The 19,799-nt window shown below is 31.6% G+C and overlaps 1 protein-coding gene across 1 annotated transcript in view; it reads right to left on the minus strand.

Annotated features, from left to right (window-relative positions):
* The window catches only part of LOC145263834 (ras-related protein Ral-A-like), a 206,404-nt gene extending 191,008 nt beyond the window's left edge, over positions 1–15,396 (minus strand). The window contains exon 1 of the mRNA XM_080120900.1: positions 14,750–15,396. Within this exon, the coding sequence (XP_079977026.1) occupies positions 14,750–14,775 (26 nt within the window). The 5' untranslated portion in view covers positions 14,776–15,396. The remainder of the gene's footprint in view (positions 1–14,749) is intronic.
* Positions 15,397–19,799: the final 4,403 nt, after the last annotated feature.

A 19,799-nucleotide genomic window follows, 5' to 3' on the forward strand; every position in this document is an offset into this window, starting at 1 on the left:
TTAAAACTATACAAAAAAATATTTTTTATCATTCGTTAGAAAACCATCTAGTCAGTAAGTTATTTAATCACTTGCAATCACTGCATCAACTCGCTCTCGAATTTACTATAGTATATATAGTATATATATATATATTTGTATATTTTGGTAGCAAGTCATTATTTAAGCACGTCTGATTGAACACAACAGAGTTATTCTTTTTTTCCGATCTGATTTTTGTGGATATCTTTTCCATACACTGAGCAGGCTTTTTATTTTCGCCGGCATGTTGTATAGAATGGCACCCAAAAGTTGTTGTTCAGCCATATTCTACTCAAGCGTTTTCTATCGGTGCATCCGATTATCATCAGGAGCGATTGTTGTTGTTATCTGTTTCTTTCCCTTTGAGACTTGGTGTATTTATAGTTTTTTTTATTTAAAAATAATGTCGAATGGCTGACAAATACAATATGTACACAATCTTAAATAAAACCGATTACAACATGAAAATAAGCAAGATTCTCTGCGACAATACAAAATTTAAAGCACTCACAAAACATTCTACAAAACAACTAAAAAATAACAAATTAACTATATATAGCAAACACCGTCGAAATCTTTACAATATAATTTAATGAAATAATAGGAGACTATAAACCCGGCTATATATATGGGAAAATTAAAATTCACAAAACAGGCTACCCTTTAAGACCCATAATCTCTCAAATTCTCACCCCAGTATATAATATCACTAAAACAATTAATAACATTATTCAACCATACATACCTAGTAAATACTGCATAAAATCCACCACCAACTTCACTGACCTTCTAAAATTAAACTCCCCCACAAATGCATATCCACATCCCTCAACACCGAAAACTTCTTTACTAACGTCCCTATAAATGACACAATTAAAAAAGCATTAATCAAGTATACAACCACAACACAATATCCCCTCCAGCTATAAAACCCCAAACCCTCGAAAAGTTACTATTAAAATGCACCACACAAGTTCCCTTCATTGACCTTAATGGGAAAACATACATCCAAATAGACAGTGTTTCAATGGGATCACCTCTGGGCCCAACATTCGCAGAATACTATATGACCCGCCTCAAAAACAAAATCTTCCCAGATCAAAAAAATAAACCCACTATCTATGCCCGATATGTTGACAACCATATTCATTGCAGCCGAATCTATACAAGACATTAAAAAACTCAAACTAAACCTAGAAACACACTCCATCCTCAAATTTACACATGAAGCAAACATAAATAACAAAATGTCATTTCTCGACGTATTAGTAGATTCAAGCAACCCCACTAAATACATAGCCTCAACATACAAAAAACTACCAAAAATAATGCAATGCTCCTAAATTACCATAGTGAATGCCCAGAAAAATATAAAACTGCCCTTATAAAAATTTTGATTCACCGCATCAACCGAGAAATATTTTACAAAGAACTAACAAACATAAAACAAACCCTAATAAACATACATAAAACAAACCCTGATAAACAATAATTTTCCAAGTAAAATCGTTGATAAGCACACAAAGCTGTATTTAAACTCACTCCACAATAAAAACATAAACCCTAACCCTAACAAAAATGACACCATCAAAGCATACTATAAAAAAAATAATAACAAACCTAATTAAAAGATACATCAGACCTACCGACCATAACAAAAAGATATAACTAATAATATATTATACTAAATTTAAAAGCTCAAATTTAATAACTAAAAACAATAATAATACTAACACCACACTAAACCAAACTAATGTAGTGTATGAATTTATTTGCCCCTTCAAAGAATGTCTCTGAACCCACTTTAAAAACTCATACAATGTATACATAGGTCACACCACAACAACACTCTCCTGACAACGAACCTATCATTTAGCTGACAATAGCACCATAAAACAACACCTAACATCCGATGATAAAAACCTACAGTTGTCCGACATTAGAAATATCTTAACTAACAATACTAAAATTAGATACCTTAACAATTGCACACGGCAACTAAGATTACTAGAAGCCATACTTATTAAAAAACTATGGCCCCTTTTTAACCGGATCTCTTTTAACACCAGAACAAATATACTAACAGTATTTAATAACTAACAAGAAATTGAATAAATGAACTATAAAATAAGAAAATCGAAATTAAAAATAAAAATAATCCACCCCTAACCATCCTGCACCCACCTTTATAACCAATAAAAAAAAAAACTATAAATACACCAAGCCTCGAAGAAAAAGAAACAGAAAATGATAACAACAATAATCTACGTTTAGGTTTAGGCACAGATAAAGAGTGGGGATAATTATTGATAGTGGTTTCAGTTAGACAGGTGTTTTTCATGAAAGTCAGACAAGGGGGGGCATAGATTGGAGCTCAGACGAGCATTTGCCATGAAAATAAAGATAAAGCAGACAGGCTCGCAATGTCTCTTCTGTGGGAAAGAGGTTGCAGGGAAGAGAAGAGGGCATACCCTACTAGATTACAAAGTTTATTTTGAACTCTGTCAAGGCAGGATAAGACTTCCTTTCGTATAAATAATTGAATTCGTTCAAAGAGTATCGCTAACAACAAAAACAAATAAAAACATCTGCATAAAAATGCGATACATTCAGTAGTCGAGTGAGGTGGTCCCGTAGTAGAGGTTTAGGTTTCTTATTGTGGGGTCCTGATTTCGAATCTTGCTAGATTCAGCCACTCTGATCAGTCGTAGACGATGAAACACGTGTCAGTGGATAATTATATTTTAAAAATAATATATATATATGCTGGTCCCCATTTAGGGGGTACCAAATTGGTCAACAGGAAAATTATTCCCAACTCGCATTTAGGTAAAAATGCACTTTTGTATAAATAATTGAATTCATTCAAAGAGTATCACTAACAAAAAAAACAAAAACAAATAAAAACATCCATATATATATATATATATATATATATATATATATATATATATATATATACCATCTTATAATTTATGTCAACTGAATTAAAGGAATGAATTATATATATATATATATATATATATATATATATATATATATATATAATTTAAAGAATAAAATATAAAATAAAAAGCTATAGCAAACATCTAAATGACTACTTTAAACACAGTTCCTGATTTCAAAAAAAGAAAAACTAAAAGATTTATCTGCCTTACTTTTAATGCTAGGTTTATTTATGGTGTCTTTTAAATTCAATAAAAATCCTCCTAAATTTGCTGATGAGGAGACCGTGCTTACCAAAAAAACTATATATAATTGTTCCACATAACTTCATGTATACCACAAATAAAAAGCACGGATTTCCGAAACGATCGTACAGATAATTGACTTTGTTGTTGTTCCTTCTTATGAAACTGATTTTTAATTTAATTAAAATTTGATTTTTAAATTTTAAAATTTTTTTTTTAATTTTTAAATTGAAAATCACTTTACTTAATATATATATATATATATATATATATATATATATATATATATATATATATATATATATACAAATTAGAAAAGCATTTCATCCAAGGCATGAAAATTGTTAAACAAAATGTTTTTACTATAGGCTTTAAAAACAAAGGTACAAGATTCAATTTGAAATTTATTTATCTTCAAAGTGCACTTTTATACATTTTACAAAGTAAGGTATAAAAATTTGATATCTTACTTTGTAAAATGTATAAAAGTGCACTTTGAAGATAAATAAATTTCAAATTGAATCTTGTACCTTTATTTTTAAAGCCTATAGTAAAAATATTTTGTTTAACAATTTTCATGCCTTGGATGAAATGCTTTTCTAACTTGCATCGTATCTTTTTAAGATTATATTTTATTTAATTTATTAATTTGGATTTAAAAAAAAATGAATGCGGTTTTGCATGTATTTATAAAAACTCTCCTACTCTCTATTTCAGTTTGTATTTCTCCTCACACCACAACTCATTTTTGCAACCCCTCTTTGTATTATTACAGGTCTGAATATTCTCTTTGTTTCAGTTTGTATTTCTCTTCACACCACAACCCTTTTTTGCAACTCCCTCTTTGTCATACATGTCTGAATAATGAGAAAATCTTAATTTTTTTAACAAAGACTTTGAAATAACTTTTTTAGATTAAATTTTTAAACTTCTTTCAGAATAGAAAATCTTTACACTTTAATAAGGAACATATTTCATATAGGTTTCATTAAAAATATTCAGTAGATAACGAGAAAAATAGAGATGAAAATTTCAAAAGGACTGTATAACTGGTTACGCTCAATAGTAGTCCTCGCAAGCAAAAGTCTTTGTTATTGTTATTCTATTATTATTATTTAAAACATTTTGTGTCCTGCTCTTTCCTGTATTAAGAATGTGTTTCTGAATCTGCATATGTTTTTACAGTCAGATTCATCAGAGGATTTTTTTTTTTTTTTTTTTTTTTTATTACATTTTCACCCCAAACAAGGCAAATTGCCACTTTGGTGTAGGGGGCTACTATCAGGGGCAACAACTACTGGGGTACTATGTAGGGATTTGGGCAGCAAGGTGTCGGTTCACGTTACACTTGAACTTCTGCACGTCAGTACTGTTGGGGAAGCAGGGACCTGGAATGGAATTCCAGAGTCTTGCGGTTCTGGGGAAGAAACTATTGGAGTAAAAAGATCTTTTACATCTAGGGACCTCTACAGTGTGGGGGTGGGATCTAGTAGCCTGTCGGGTTTGTCGAGGGTGCTCGCGTCGTGGGGGCACAAGTGATTGCAGTTCATCAGAGCATTCACCACTAAAATACTTGTAGAACAGGCAGAGGGATGCAACATTTCGTCGATGGGACAGAGGCTGAAGCTTAGATGCCAGTTCAGGGCCTATCAGATTTGCGACTCTCTTTTGAACCTTGTCAAGGAGCGAGAGACTAGTAGCAGATGCACCAGCCCAGATGTGGCAGCAATACTCCATACATGGGCGAATGGTGGCCTTATAGAGGTACAGGATACTTTCGGGTGTTAGTAGTTTTCTAGCACGGTAGAGAGAGCCTACCTTTCTTGCAGCGGCCCTGGCAATGCCTTTAATGTAATTGTTCCAACTCATGTTTCCTGTGAACGTTAGGCCAAGGAGTTTGAAAGATGGACTCTCAGATAAAGGGTCGTTGGCCATTGCTATTGGTGGTAGAGAGGGTTTCTTGTAATTATTGAATGAAACTAGTTTAGTCTTGGCAGCATTGAACGCGACCAACCACTTTTGTCCCCATTCCACTACAGATTGGAGGTCTTCCTCTAGTGTTTCTGCCATTTCTTTAGAAATGTGTTCATTCGTCTTCCTGTCGTGTCTGCCATAGAGTGTAGTGTCATCAGCATATATACCCATCTCAGAGGCAATGTTGTCGGGGAGGTCATTTATGAATATCAGGAACAATAGAGGTCCAAGGATAGAACCCTGGGGCACTCCCGCATTTATATCATATTGTTTAGATGTGCGACCGTCGAGGACTACCTGGATTTTTCTCTTATCTAAGAAGGATTTAATTATGTTAAGTATTCTACCAGTGATACCGTAAGATCTAATCTTCCTGAGGAGACCCTCATGCCATACCCTGTCAAAAGCCTTAGATATATCTAGAGCTACCGCTCTGCCTTCCCCCGCTTTGTCCAGTGATTGGTATATACGTTCATTAAAATCAGTAAAAAAAAAATGTATTACTGATTAGCATGAATTTGAAAATATATATATATATATATATATATATATATATATATATATATATATAAACTGCTTTTGTGAATTAATATTATGTATATACTAGCGGTGGTAACCAGTGTTGCCCGGGTGTTTGGAGGTGGGGGAGGGTAAAGTGAAGAATAAGCGAAGTAATTGCCTTGTTAAAATATTATACAAAAAAAACCTTAAGCTTCTTATAAAAATCGTAAAAAACCAAAACAAAAAAAAAACAGCGAACAAACGTAAAACTTCTTAAAAAAAGATCGGAAAACAAAAAGCAAAAATAAGGAAAAAAAATTATGAATATGTTCGGAAAAACAAAAAACACAGCGAAAAGCAAAAAAAAAAAAAAATGGCAAAATAACCCTTCTATTCCGTTAAGTCCATGGTGTGTTTCACCCAGTAGAAAGCATAGAACGAAAAGGAACATTAAAATTCCATTCCAGTTTTTTTAAGCAACTACAAAACGAAATAAAACAGAAATGATGTTTTATATGTTTATTTTATTAAAAAAAAAAAAAAATGGAAAGAATCATTTTTTTTAGTGTAAAAATGTTGGGAAAAAAATGGTAATTAAGCAACGTAAAAGTAAGCGTGGGATAAGAATTAATGTTTGTGGTAATGTTGCTATCGGTTAATTCCATGGTGCGTTTCATGCAATAGGAAGCATAGAAGGGAAAGGCATGGTAAAATTCCATTCCAGTTTTTTTAAGCAACTACGAAGTAACTGTCCCTTGTGAACAATCCCAGAAACAGTGTAAGTGGTGGCGGGGGAAAGGAGGAATTAATTAGAGAGAAAAGATTTTACTACTTCTATTGATTTTAACCGATTTTGGCAGTGAACTCTCAGCAGAAAAAATATAGGAATCTACAATTATCGAGGGAGTGGAGAGATAATATGCCTATAACACACCTCAGATATTGTGCTGCAGTTTGTGCATATTACATTTGCATGAAATGTTTTGATTTTTAATCCTATTAAGGTCAAAATCATAGGGGAAAAAATGAGTTCATTTTATATATATATATATATATATATATATATATATATATATATATAGTCATCCACATGCAGTACTGTTTCGCTGTTTCACAGCTCATCAGTGCATCTAGACAGGCAACTGCCTCAAGCCAGAATTGGAACCTGACCATCCAAATGACAGTCAAGGCTTCTCACCATTACGCTATATGGCTACTGCTGTGTGAGTAATGAATTAACAATGTTTTGACATCGTCCAAATGCCTCCGCTCAATTTGTTTACACAAAGAGCGTCGCTTAATATACTAATGGCAGTTTGTATATCACTTCGCAATATGCTTAACCCAAGATAGGGAGCATTGTAGTCATCCACATACAGTACTGTTTCGCTGTTTCACAGCTCATCAGTGCAGCTAGGCAGGCAACTGCCTCAAGCCAGGATCGAAACCCGACCAAAGTTCAAGACCTATCAGGTTGGCGACTCTCTTTTGACCCTGTCCAGGGGTGTGAGACTAGTAGCAAATGCACCAGTCAAAATGTGACAACAATACTCCATACATGGGCAAATGGTGGCTTTGTAGAGGTACAGGATACTTTCAAGCGTAAGTAACTTTCTAGCATAGTAAGGAGAGCCCACCTTCCTTGCAGCAGCCTTAGCAATTAAGAAATTTTATCCTTGACCCCTAAAATCAACAGAGATTAGATCATTTCTGTAATGACCTGATCCCTGTTGATTGCAGTGTAATGTTATTTCTGTACAAGTAGAAGGTCCACATCCTCAGGCTTTGCCTTCTCTCTTTAAGAAAGAGGTTAGTTTATTGCCTGAGATACCCTTAACGGAAATGCCGATGGGGCTGCCCAGGAACTTTTCGCAGGTTAGAATGCCCCTTCTCCGGAGCGCTGACTTCTCAATCCTACTTTCTGACTCTGATGTCTAAGTTCTTGCAGTGGGAGAGAAGTAATTTTGTTTTGTTTTTAATTCACAAGGAAATAACAGTCCAAGGGAGAGAATTCATTATTTTCTAGATAATCCATAATGTTAGAGAAAGAATATATAATTATCTTTTATCATGCATAATAGTGATTTAGCTATTAGGTCATTAAGTACGTGTTCTTTATTAGTCTATATATATAAAAAAAAACTCTGAATTTTTATTAACCAGCACAGCTACCCGGACATGCCAAGGAGACAGGAGGATCATGGATAACAAAATAGAAAAGTTAAAAAATGATTATGAAACTATTTGTTCACCCCCCCCCTCTCTGTCTCTCTGTCTCTCTGTCTGTCTGTCTGTCTGTCTCTATCTCTCTTTCTCTCTTTCTCTATCTATCCTCTCCCCACTTCTTGTGTGTGTGTGTGTGTGTGTGTGTGTGTGTGTGTGCGCACACGCGCACGTGAGCTTGTTCCTTATGAACTCCTAAATGGCTGGGCTTATTTGTTTCTAATTTCACACAAATGTACTTTATGTGCCTGGCAGTGTTCTTAGATAGGTTCTGTGTTAGAATGTCTTCGCTAAGTATTAATAATTGATAATCGAAAAAATTTGATAAAAGAACAGGCGATTTTGACTAAAGTTAACGCCTTATACAGCCTAACATCACAAGTGCATTTGAGAAGTTTAATTACGACACAAGCAGAAAGGCCCGACATATAAAATCAACAGTAGCTTGTTTGATGTGACTGAGGCGTATTCAAAATGAATGTTTCGGTTTAAAGCACAATTGAATCATGATACTTGATTTTTGCATTTTTGACTTTAATTCAAGCCATTATATAAAAATAGTTTTATAAAATCAACCGTAGGTCCATTCCCACGATAGATGATGGGAGGAGATGATAATGTCAAGTTAAACATGCAATCTACCAGCAATTACACCGCTCTTCTTGTATACTCAATGCTTAGAAGAACTACAAAAACCAGAGTTGTGTTCAAGAGTTTTAGCACGAACTGAGCCAGGAAATTTTCTTTTATCTGGAGACTTTCAATCATTACAACAACAAGCATCACTTTGGTATCGGTATCATTCACTTTGATTTGCTTAACGATATACAGCAGGTATGAGGAGCTTTTTTCTTATTCATAAGAGTACTCATCCCACCACTCATTAGAACACTCCGCATAGGTTAGATATCATTCCTTACAAATTTGAAGAGTAGTTAACAGACAATTTACAATTCTTGTATAATGATTAGAAATGCAAAGAATAAAGGAGACTCAAAATTTCAAAAAATAAATTTTACGTCATTTCTTGCGTACCCAATGCATGAATAACTTGAGTTGCACTCTGCATCTCCCCACCCTAATCCACAGAGTCAAAAGTCAGTGCTTATTAAGAATTGCATTTATTTAAGAAAAAAAAAAAATACAGAAAAATCTTTACGATGAACAAAGATGTCATATTCCAAAAATCACATAAATGGATCAAGTATTTTTATTTTTAACTAAGAAAATCAAAATTTATGATGTTTAGCGATTTTAATTCTAAATGTATTCAGTATAATGCTGATTTTGATCTCGATAATTAAAATTGAGTTGTCTCCCCTTTATTTATTTCATCATGGCCAATGAAAACACTATGGTTCCCTTATTTTGGTCACCACTTTCCTCTGATGATAACAGTCATTCTTTGAAACACCATGAAATAAGGAAAATTTTAAGTTTTCAATCTGTATTCCTTGTTGAATAATAAATTTGTAATTTCTCATTTACAAAGTTTAAACTGAATTCTTTATATCAATGCTCTAACCTCAAATATTGAGCTTTTTAATCTGGTTAGAACTGTTCTTTGAATATTAGTATTAATATTTATAACCGCTTTAAGTTAAAAGAATTATTCAAATCATAAACTTGAAAAAAAAATTTTTTGTATATTAGTGGTCTGGCAAACTCGCAGGGGAGACAACCAAGCAAAAAAAAAAAAAAACCCTAAGCAAAATTCATCCTAAAGTAGCTGGCCTGCCAGGACACTATAAATGTAGGCAAATTTGGCCATATTTTATTGGTTTGAAAATATAGGTTCTTTTTTACCAATTTTCATAAAATTTTAACCATAGAATAGTATTATAATCTTCAAAAAGCCTGCAAATTCTCATGTAGTTTCGTTCCATAGAACCAAAGATATGAGCATTTCAATATTCAACTTAGCTACCAGTACTCAAAACCTCTGGCCTTGATGGAGGGGAGACTAAAACTTGCTGCTATGGTTTCAAATGATCTGAAATAACAGCAAGGAGAGACTTCCAAATATTTCTCATATGTTATATCTCCTCTCTTTCGGAAATAGGGTACGATTATGAATATCTCCAGTATCAAATAATCTTTATACACAGTAAAATTTACTTTGTATGAAAACCAAAGAGGGGAGATATAACATATGAGAAATATTTGGAATCAAGTCTGCCCTTGCTGTTATTTCAGATCATTTGAAACCATAGCAGCAAGTTTTAGTATCCCTTTCATCAAGGCCAGAAGTTTTGGGAAATACCAGATATTTTGTAATTCATATGCAAAACTAGGAAAACAAATAACTATGATTGAAACATTATGCGATAATCCCGATGAAGCGCAGACATTTCTTATCTTTTTTAATGGAATGTGTTCTGATAAACTCATTGCATTTGTACCCTCCTCGGCATACTTACCCCAACAAATTCATTTAGCAACAAAATCCCACCCCTTCACTGTAAATGTCCCCAGATGCTGAAAAGTCTTTTACTCTAATAGCTTCTCACCTCGGACTGCTAGATTTTGGAATTCCCTCCTCACTTCCTTGACTGTATTGACATGCAGAAGTGAAGTTTCAACCAACATCTTGCTCATCTCTTTACGTCTAAGTAGCAATATGTCTTGTTTGGTAAAAAAAATAAAAAATAAAAAATAAAACAAAGGCGCTACTACACTATTGAGATGAGATTTTGTATTCGATAAATGGAGTTTTCAGTTAAAAAAATAAATATTTCAACTGATTTTTTTGTCACTTCTAATAAGTTACACTGATAGCTTCTAAATTATGCAGTCGAAATTACCTGAATATTACTGATTTATTTAAAAAAAACAACTTTAATCGTGGTAGCAAGTGAAAAATTGACGCCATCTTGTTTAAATCGAAACGGAAAATTACGTCCCTTTTGAACCTTTCGATCGTTTTCATCAAATTTTATTTTTTATTTTCTTTAATAAATAATTTTCTAACTTATCGAGTTTCGTAATTTTTGGATATAATCATCTTAAAAATGCGAGGAATACGTAGATACTATTGTTTACATATGAAATTTAGTTTTACGATTTCTGAAATTTCGTCCTAATAGTGTAGAAGCGCAAAAAAAAATCTATATATCTATAAAAGTGAGAATGTGTGTGTGAGGACACTTCTCAACCTATATACTCAACGAATTTTTGATCTGCAAACTTGAAATTTGGTAGACAGGGTATTCAGACATATTGAAAACTCTTTAATCGGTTTTCATCAGGAAAAAAACGGTTGCTAAGGGGTTAAAATTGGAACGTGGGGGTGGGGTCATTGGAATTTTATCTACTTATTATTATATTTATAATCATTTGTTTCCCGACTACGCATGCATGCACGAATTGTTCACATTATGTTAAAAATAACTAGGTTTGAAAGGTACTTTTTAAATAACGTGTCAAGCTGGCCTAATGGTTATCGTACTTGAATCAGTGTCTCTAGGTTTTGGTTAAGATCTCAGCTCGAGTATTTTTTTTTCTTTTTTTTACTTACAAGAAGTGAACTATTTAGAAAAAAAAACCATAATACTCGCATGTACATATGTCTCAGTTTCTTTCTTTTTCTTTTTTTTTTTTGTTGTTGTTGTTTTTTTTTTTTTGTTGTTGTTTTTTTTTTAAGGAATTTAATGTTACGTTAAACACCGGGCAATACCAGGTACATCTAGTAAATAAAATAAAAACGCCACATTTCTAGTAAATAATAATAATAAAAAAAACAGCACATCTTCTAGTAAATAAGAAAAAACAAACAAAAAAAACGGCACATCTTCTAGTAAAAAAAAAAAAAACGGTAGTTTTCTTCTTTTTTTTTAAGTCCAGGGCAACGCCGGGTTGGCACAGCTAGTTATAATTATAATCATATCAGTCATGTTAATATATGAGTGCACGCTGCACGGCACGGCTGTACAGAGCACCTGTTTCCCAACGCATTGGCAATAGTTCTTCTGCTACTCATAGACAAGAAAACTGTAAATTATTGCGTAAGGCTTCCTTGCTTTCTTCTGTTGAAGCAGTTTTCTTTGGTGAGTTATTTTTTTAACCGCAACCGTGAAAGACAAAACAAAATCCGGATAAATAAATAAATGGATGAATGAATAAATAATTTTTTTTTTTTAATCTCAAATCAATTTGTCGGATACTGAGCAGATCGCCAAATCCAAATTTATTAATTCAACAAACTTAATTATGCCGGTCGTCTGATTGCAAAACAAAAAAGGGGAGAACTTGAATGTAAATATAATAAGTTGGGATCAAATTGTAGTTTTTATTTTATTTTATTTTTTTGTTTTTAAAAAATAAAATTTTGGAAAAACCGTTTTTTTGTTGTTGTTGTTGTTGTTGATGTTTTTGTTTTTTTACTTGACGATTTTTTTTTTTTCGAAAATTTTATTCTTTATAGAGAATTGAAAAAAATGCGTTTAATTTCAGAATCTTAAGATGATCCCAAGTGTGAATATGGTATCATGGTGACTGAGAAATCTAACTTAATCAACAAACGTACAGTGACAAGAATTACCCCACTTTTTTGGTTGGCCTTGTGCCTAATTTTTTGTTGTTAACATATGTTTGAAATCAAATTGTAGTTTTTGTTTTAGCCTCAGTCAATGAATGAGAAATCTATCTAGACTGAGGCAATTTAAAATTTTTGTACCAATCCGGCGATCCAGGCGGATCTTTTCTTGGGGGAGGGGGTGATGCAGTGATGCACTCTCATTAAAATAAATATTGAATTACCGACTCTTTTTCGTTATTGTTGCAAAATTTGAAAATTGAAATATTGCATTTCAAGTGAAACCAATGGTACCTCTGATTTTACTTAAGTACCATGTCTCCATAATGAAAATATCAAAAAATTACGGAAAACGATAAGCTAGAAAATTAATTATTAATGAAAATAGTTTTCGAAGACAATTAGCGAAAATTGAGTTTTGCAAAAAAAAAAAAAAAACAACAAAAAAAAACGGGGAGTTCAATTGAAATTGAAGGGAGGTAATTATTTTCTGAAAACAAAATCTTTTGCCAATTTAGCAAACCTTAATTTGCGCTAATTGTCTTTGAAAACTGTTTTCACTAATTAATTTTCTACTTTATCGTTTTTCGTAATTTTTGGATATTTTCATTACTGCGATTCAGTAAAATCAATAGATATCATTGGTTTCATTCGAAATTCAACATTTCAATTTTCGAATTTTGCTACTATAACGAAAAAGAAACCGAATTTTCTTTCTTTCCTCTTTTTTTTTTTCTATTTTGATTTTCCTCCTAAAATTGTCGAACCTCGACATCTAAAAAAAGCCGAAAACAAATCATATTTGATCCGCTTTTTTATTCTTTTTGATTTTTTATTTTATTTTTCTTAAGTGAAAAAATAAAAGAAAGACATTTGGTTCTTATTTAGAATTCAACTTAATGAAATAAAGAAAAACTAGAAAACTTTTTATGATGTATGTACCCGTCACAGAACGAAGATGTCATATTCCAAAAATCACCTAAATTGATCGAGTATTTTTTTTTTTAAGTAAGAAAAACGAATTTTGTGAGTAATCAGAAAGGAACTGCCTCGTGTCGCCATTTTGAAAAAAAAGAAAACAAGAGCATATAAGTCCACAATAATTCAAACTTGGGAGATCAACCTTGTAGTGCTAACGATTCCACATTAATCACGTTAAAATAAATCGTTTTAAAAAATGTTTTCTTTATAAAAAAAATGAAACTACTTTATCAATTTACGTAATTTTTGGAATATGACATTTTCATTCCGTGACAGTTACATATCTTATAAAGATTTTACTGTACTTTTTTTTAGGTTGAATTCTAGAGAACCACCTAATTTTTTTAAGGTGCACTTCGATTTGCAATTCAATAAAACTATTAAATAATTGTATACTTTTTAGTGCAAGAAACACCGGCTCTAAAATTTAACTTATATCAATAATTATTGATTTCTAAATCGATAACACAAAATATTACACTGGACTTTATTTATAAAAAAATCAAACACCCACTTTCTAAAATCGACATTAATTTCGATTTACTTTGTCATTTTTTCGGGGGGGGGGGTCTACATTAACATTCTCCGTTGAACCGTGGAATCGCCTGAGTGCTCACTCATTCCCTGAACAAATAAGATGGTTATTATTTTAGAATTTAGAATGGAGGATTAGTTTTGTGCATAAATGTAACGTAAAATGATCTCCTACTTCCGGACCATTCTTTTTTTTTTTTTTTTTTTTTTTTTTTTTTATTATTATTATAGGTAACTAAATTTTTTATCATTAACTCAAAGTCCGGGTGGTAATATCGTAAATCTACACCACGTAATCGCCTAAAAAAGTAGGTTTTCTCCTCCACCAAAACACACACACACACACACACACACACACACACACACAGGACTTATCTTTCATAGAAAAAATGATGAAGTGATCCACAACACTAGAATAGCTCGAAAATAGGGTATGTTAAGGTTGACTTTAAACTGATCCCCCATTCTAAATTCTTTTAATGTTTCCTTTCCGTCAAGTTGTTCAGGGTGTTCACACGTAATCGCCTAAAAAGTAGAATCTCAATGCCCTTTTTTTATATCGTGAGTTAAAAAAAAAAGGTTGAAAATATTTTAGCGGAAATTTTTTAGGATTTTATTTTTATAAATCGGAACAGAGAAACCCAACAGGCACTGCTAGAAGAGTCCTTTTCTTTTCTTTTTTTTTTATTATTTTTTCCAGATTATATTTTTAGGTAAAAAAAAAAAAATAATAATAATAAATTTAATAAAAAGTAATTGTATGTCAAAAGTTTTGCATATTTTTACTTACGGTGTAATGGAAGAAGCAAAATTCATCCTAGATGTATTGATCAATTCGTAAAGTCAGGTACGGACAACGTCATGAAGTTGACCAGAAAGAAAAGAAACAAAAATGTTTTTGTTTTTTTTTACGTTTCCGACAACAGTAAAATAGTTAGTTCCTTATAATCTCAGAGGCGTCCGACTGTCTGTTATGACATCAGTTCGTCCGTCTGTCTTTGACTTTCAGTTTTGTTTTATTTATTTTTTGCTTTGGCTACTTTTGTGGGGTTGATCTAGAGACTGGTTGTCCGGGAAGCGCATCGAATGAGACACTCCGTTCCCTGCCTTTAAGAACTGCTAGAGACGATGTGTCACCGCGCTTCTTCACGTGTAGAGTGAGCTGGCGACGGGTGAAAACGCTCAACAGATGCTCTAGCGAAAGGAGATGAGATAATACTAAATAAATAGAGAGATCGATCGAATTCCGGAATTCATTATTCATTTACTCTCTCTCTCTCTCTCTCTCTCTCTCTCTCTCTCTCTCTCTCTCTCTCTCTCTCTCTCTCTCTCTCTCTCTCTCTCTCTCTCTAGTATCTTATTTAAAAACTATACATTACAGTTTCTGTTAGGCGAACAGGGGTTCGAGTGATCTGACCACGCCGGCTGCTTGAAGTCGTCACCCTATAATGGTGCTAAAGAGTCAGTGTGCCATAAGATAGCAGGCCCGACATGGCCATATCGATGAAACCCGGGTACACCCAACAGAAATAAAATATTTTATATTAATCCTTGTAGAACCGTAAATCCAGCACTTCTTCATTGTTTATTTCAACTAAGTTATGATATATATATATATATATATATATATATATATATATATATATATATATATATATATATATATATATATATATATATATATATATATATATATTTCTAATCAACATACAGTTCTGTTTCGTTGTATCACAACTAATCAGTGCCGCTAGACTAGCACCTCTCCCAAGCCGAGGTTTGAGCTAGAACAATTGCGTTGACAGTCAGCAGTTCTACTGACCGACACACGGGAGCTGGCAGCACCCGTAAATTATCCGCCAAATGTCTATTTTTTAAACAAACATTTGTCCACCACTTTTACAGTGCTCTAACCGCTTGCTTATATATAATGAATGAATGACAAAAGTCTATATTCCAAAGTTCATGATGTTGACCATCTTACAATTTATTCCTTTAATTCAGTTGACATTTACAATTCTTAACAGTATCTGTTTCGTAGCACAAAATCAATCATTTAATCATTATATCAAAAATGGCGTAATGTAAACATATTATAAGGTATTTACAGCTTCTCTTCCAATTTTCGGATTCTAATCATGTCAAAACGAACTTTATTTCCTTTTGACGGATTGATTGTTGCTATTTCTTCAGTTAAGGGCAAAATAGATTCACTGATTGATATAATAATTAAGTGGTTGATTTTGTGCTACGAAACAGATACTATCAAGAATTGTATAAGTCAGCTGAATTAAAGGAATAAATTGTGAGATGGTCAACATCATGAATTTTGGAATATAGACTTTTGTCATTCATTCATTGTATTGCTCTGTAATTACATTGAGTTTCTTTAATAAAGACTGGCATAAACAGTTAAAAAAATATGTTAAAAAACACTTTGAAATGAGTTAAACACATATTTAATCTGAAAAGGAAACACTAGATAAATGGATAGTCCTTAATCCACGGAGTTTCAAAGAAATACTTTCCTTCTCATCAGAGGGTAGGAATTAGAAAAATGCGGGATCGGATTTTGCATGCAGAAGTATTTGATGAAACAACAAGTAAGTCAAAGATCTTACTTGAAAACAAAAAAAGTGAAGCAGAGGGAATATGGTGAAGAAAAAGGTGATTACACATGAATGGATAGTCTGGTGGAAGATAAAAAAAATCCAGTGACGGTAAAATCCAAATGTAAAACTTGAAGAAAGTTAAAAGAATTTCCATTTGTACAAGTAAAATCCAAGGAAATCCCGTAATTGAAAGAAGATAGTCCATAATAATCCAAAGGCAGAAATCCATGGAATAATTCACAAAAATGTGTACAAGAAAAAAAGAAAAGATTCCAATAATATTAATAAAAGAAAAATAAGATATGCTTTTCACTCTACTTCCGAGACATAAATATAAATAAGAAAGATAAGGGAAGAGAAAGAAGAGAGAGAAAAAAAGGAGAAAAAAAAAATGATGATAAAGTTAAATATAAAATATAAAATAAAGGGAAACAAAAGTCAAAATGACCCAGACAGGAAATGTTAAAGGCGTGAAAAAAATATATAGGGCAAAATAATATAGGTCAACTGAAATGTACAGGTCATCGCTTAAAAAAATGTCAGCAAGAGTTGTTAGACGACACTAAATGGAAAATAAATAAATTAATTAATAAATAAATAGAAAATAAATAATAAATAAAAAATAAATAAATAAAAAAAATAATTAAAAATAAAAAAATAAAATATAAAATAAAAAATAAAATAAAAATTATTTAAGGGGAGAGGATGGCCGGTATCTGCAAATTCAGGAAAAAGCAAGAAAAAAAAAGTAAGTAAATGCATATAGTAAAATATAAGTAAATATACATACAAGATATGAAAGTGTGGGTAGATTGATATATTAGATAGATAGGAAAGTTTAAAGAATAAAGCAGAAAATGCAGATAAATAACCGGCCATGCAAAGAAGAGATAAAGAATTAAAATAAAAGATTATTAAATTATAAAGTATTAAGAAGTATGTAGAAAAGCGATAAAGTTAAAGACAATTTTTTTATTTTTTTTATATATATATATCAGAATCCTGAGGCGAATAGGAACACATATTAATTAATTGTGTGGTATCAAGTCTTACAAAGTATTTTTAGAAGGTCATATTATTATATAAGATAATCCCAACCAAAAAGAGAATAGTTCAATATACTTGATAGAGAAAATGGAATTCATAGTTTTTTGTTTAAATTTCAATTTCATTCACGAAAAAAAACATCAGTTTTCAGAGTAGAAATGTATTGTTTGAATAAAGAATACAGTTCAGATTTTTTTCCTTATCCCATGAAAATTGATGTTTTTCTCTTAATGAAATTTAAACAAAATAACTATATATATATATATATACACACACACACACACACACATATATATATATATATATATATATATATATATATATATATATATACAGTAATTTATAAAATATATATGGCGATTAAGCTATACTGAATATTCCGCGTTTCATGTGGTTGTTTGTCGTTTTTATATGCGCATCTTCTATTGAGATTTTAGTTAGCTAATCAGCTTTCTAGTAGCCACCGCGCCCTTCCTATCAACCAATGAGCATGCATTTTTCAGACAAAGGCCTATTTGGCCTCTGGGTTGACCTGTTCCTTTGTGTGTGCTCTATTTAGTTTCTTGATCTGTTTAAAACTAGGTTAGTATTTTTCTTTGTTTTTGCTTTTTTTATGTTAGTTTATATATAAATATATATATGCGTACATACATATATGCACATATATATACATATATATATATACATACATATATGTATAATCGTTTATGTCTATTCATGTTTATTTAATTTATTTATTTGTTTATTTTCTATTGTTTTTGTTAGTTTTAAAACTATTTTGTATTGCTATCCTAGAGCAAATTTTCTCTTGTGAACACAGTTGTTTGCTATTTCTCTTCTACAGTTTAATAGATGTTGGGGTTCTTTAAAGTACAGGATAGCAAATTTTTCATGAAGGCATAATCTACATGGGTTGTCTAGGTCCCTACATGTGGTAGCTTGTCTTATTATTTTCCATTCGACTACCGTATTTATTCGCTAGTGTTGTTTTCATACGGTGTATTTTATTGTTGAATGTACTTTTGTGGTCATAGTATCGGGGTTTGAAATCTAAGGAAGTCATACCTACGTAATATTTCTTGTTATTCAGGTTTTCTTTCGCAAATATTGTGGCCTGGTAAACTACGCCTTTGGTTAGACATTTATTTTGAACTGGACAAAGTGTGTGGTGTCTACAGTTGCATTTATCTTGTTCGTTATTAGTATTTTTATTTATAGTATGGTTGTTCTTGTCCGGGGTTGTTTTATTATTATTATTATTATTATTATTATTATTATTATTATTATTATTATTATTTCTGCTAGTGTTAGTTTTATTTTTGTCATGGTGTCTACTTTTTATTGTTTATTTTGTTGTTGTTTACATTGTTTTTATTTAATATTTTGTTATTATGTGCTTTAATTATCATCTCTAAATTTTTGCGACAACTGTAGGATAACTTTAAGGTATTTTTATTGAAAATTTTGTGTAAGGCGTTGGTTGCAGGAAAGTGTTTTTCAATAAGATCTAGAAATTTCTTGCTAAGTTTTGTTTTTAACATTTGATTGTATGGGGCCGTATACCAAATTATAGTTCTTTTTCTTCTATTTTTAATTTTATTATAGTTATTGGTGTTTTGTTGCTTATATTTGATATCGATATTTTTGTATCCACTATTTTTTAGGGCTGTTTCGTAGATATTGGTTGACCTGTTAAATGCATTTTCATCGCTTGAGTTATTACTGAGTCTACTTACGATATATACTTGACTACCCGTGACCCATTGGGTCAGTATGTTTTATATTTGCTATGAAATTCATGTATGAGCATAACACTTGTGACGTAAAGAAAATAGTTTTTTTTTGAGAAACATTTCTATGAAAGTATATTAAAATGAAAAAATAATACAGATAGATTTCTATGAGTCGTTCTGTTTATTATAATTGATTATTTCTGAAAAAAAAATTTACAGTTACTGAATTATAAGTGGTTGGCCATACTTATAGGTAAATGTGCACTGAACAGATACCATAATACTTATTATAGTTAAATTCAAATTTTGATATATCTGCTTTTTTTTTTACATCGTTCATTTCTGTATTATGTTTAAGTTATTTTAAACCCCACTCTTGCCATGTTAAATAATAATTTTGAAATAATAATGTTAATATTTCATGTGCAACCGGATGTCGTAAACCAGAAAG

The sequence above is a fragment of the Euprymna scolopes genome, chromosome 39 (assembly GCF_053919585.1).
Source record: "Euprymna scolopes isolate OS-2025 chromosome 39, ASM5391958v1, whole genome shotgun sequence".
Taxonomy (NCBI): Eukaryota; Metazoa; Mollusca; class Cephalopoda; order Sepiida; family Sepiolidae; genus Euprymna; species Euprymna scolopes.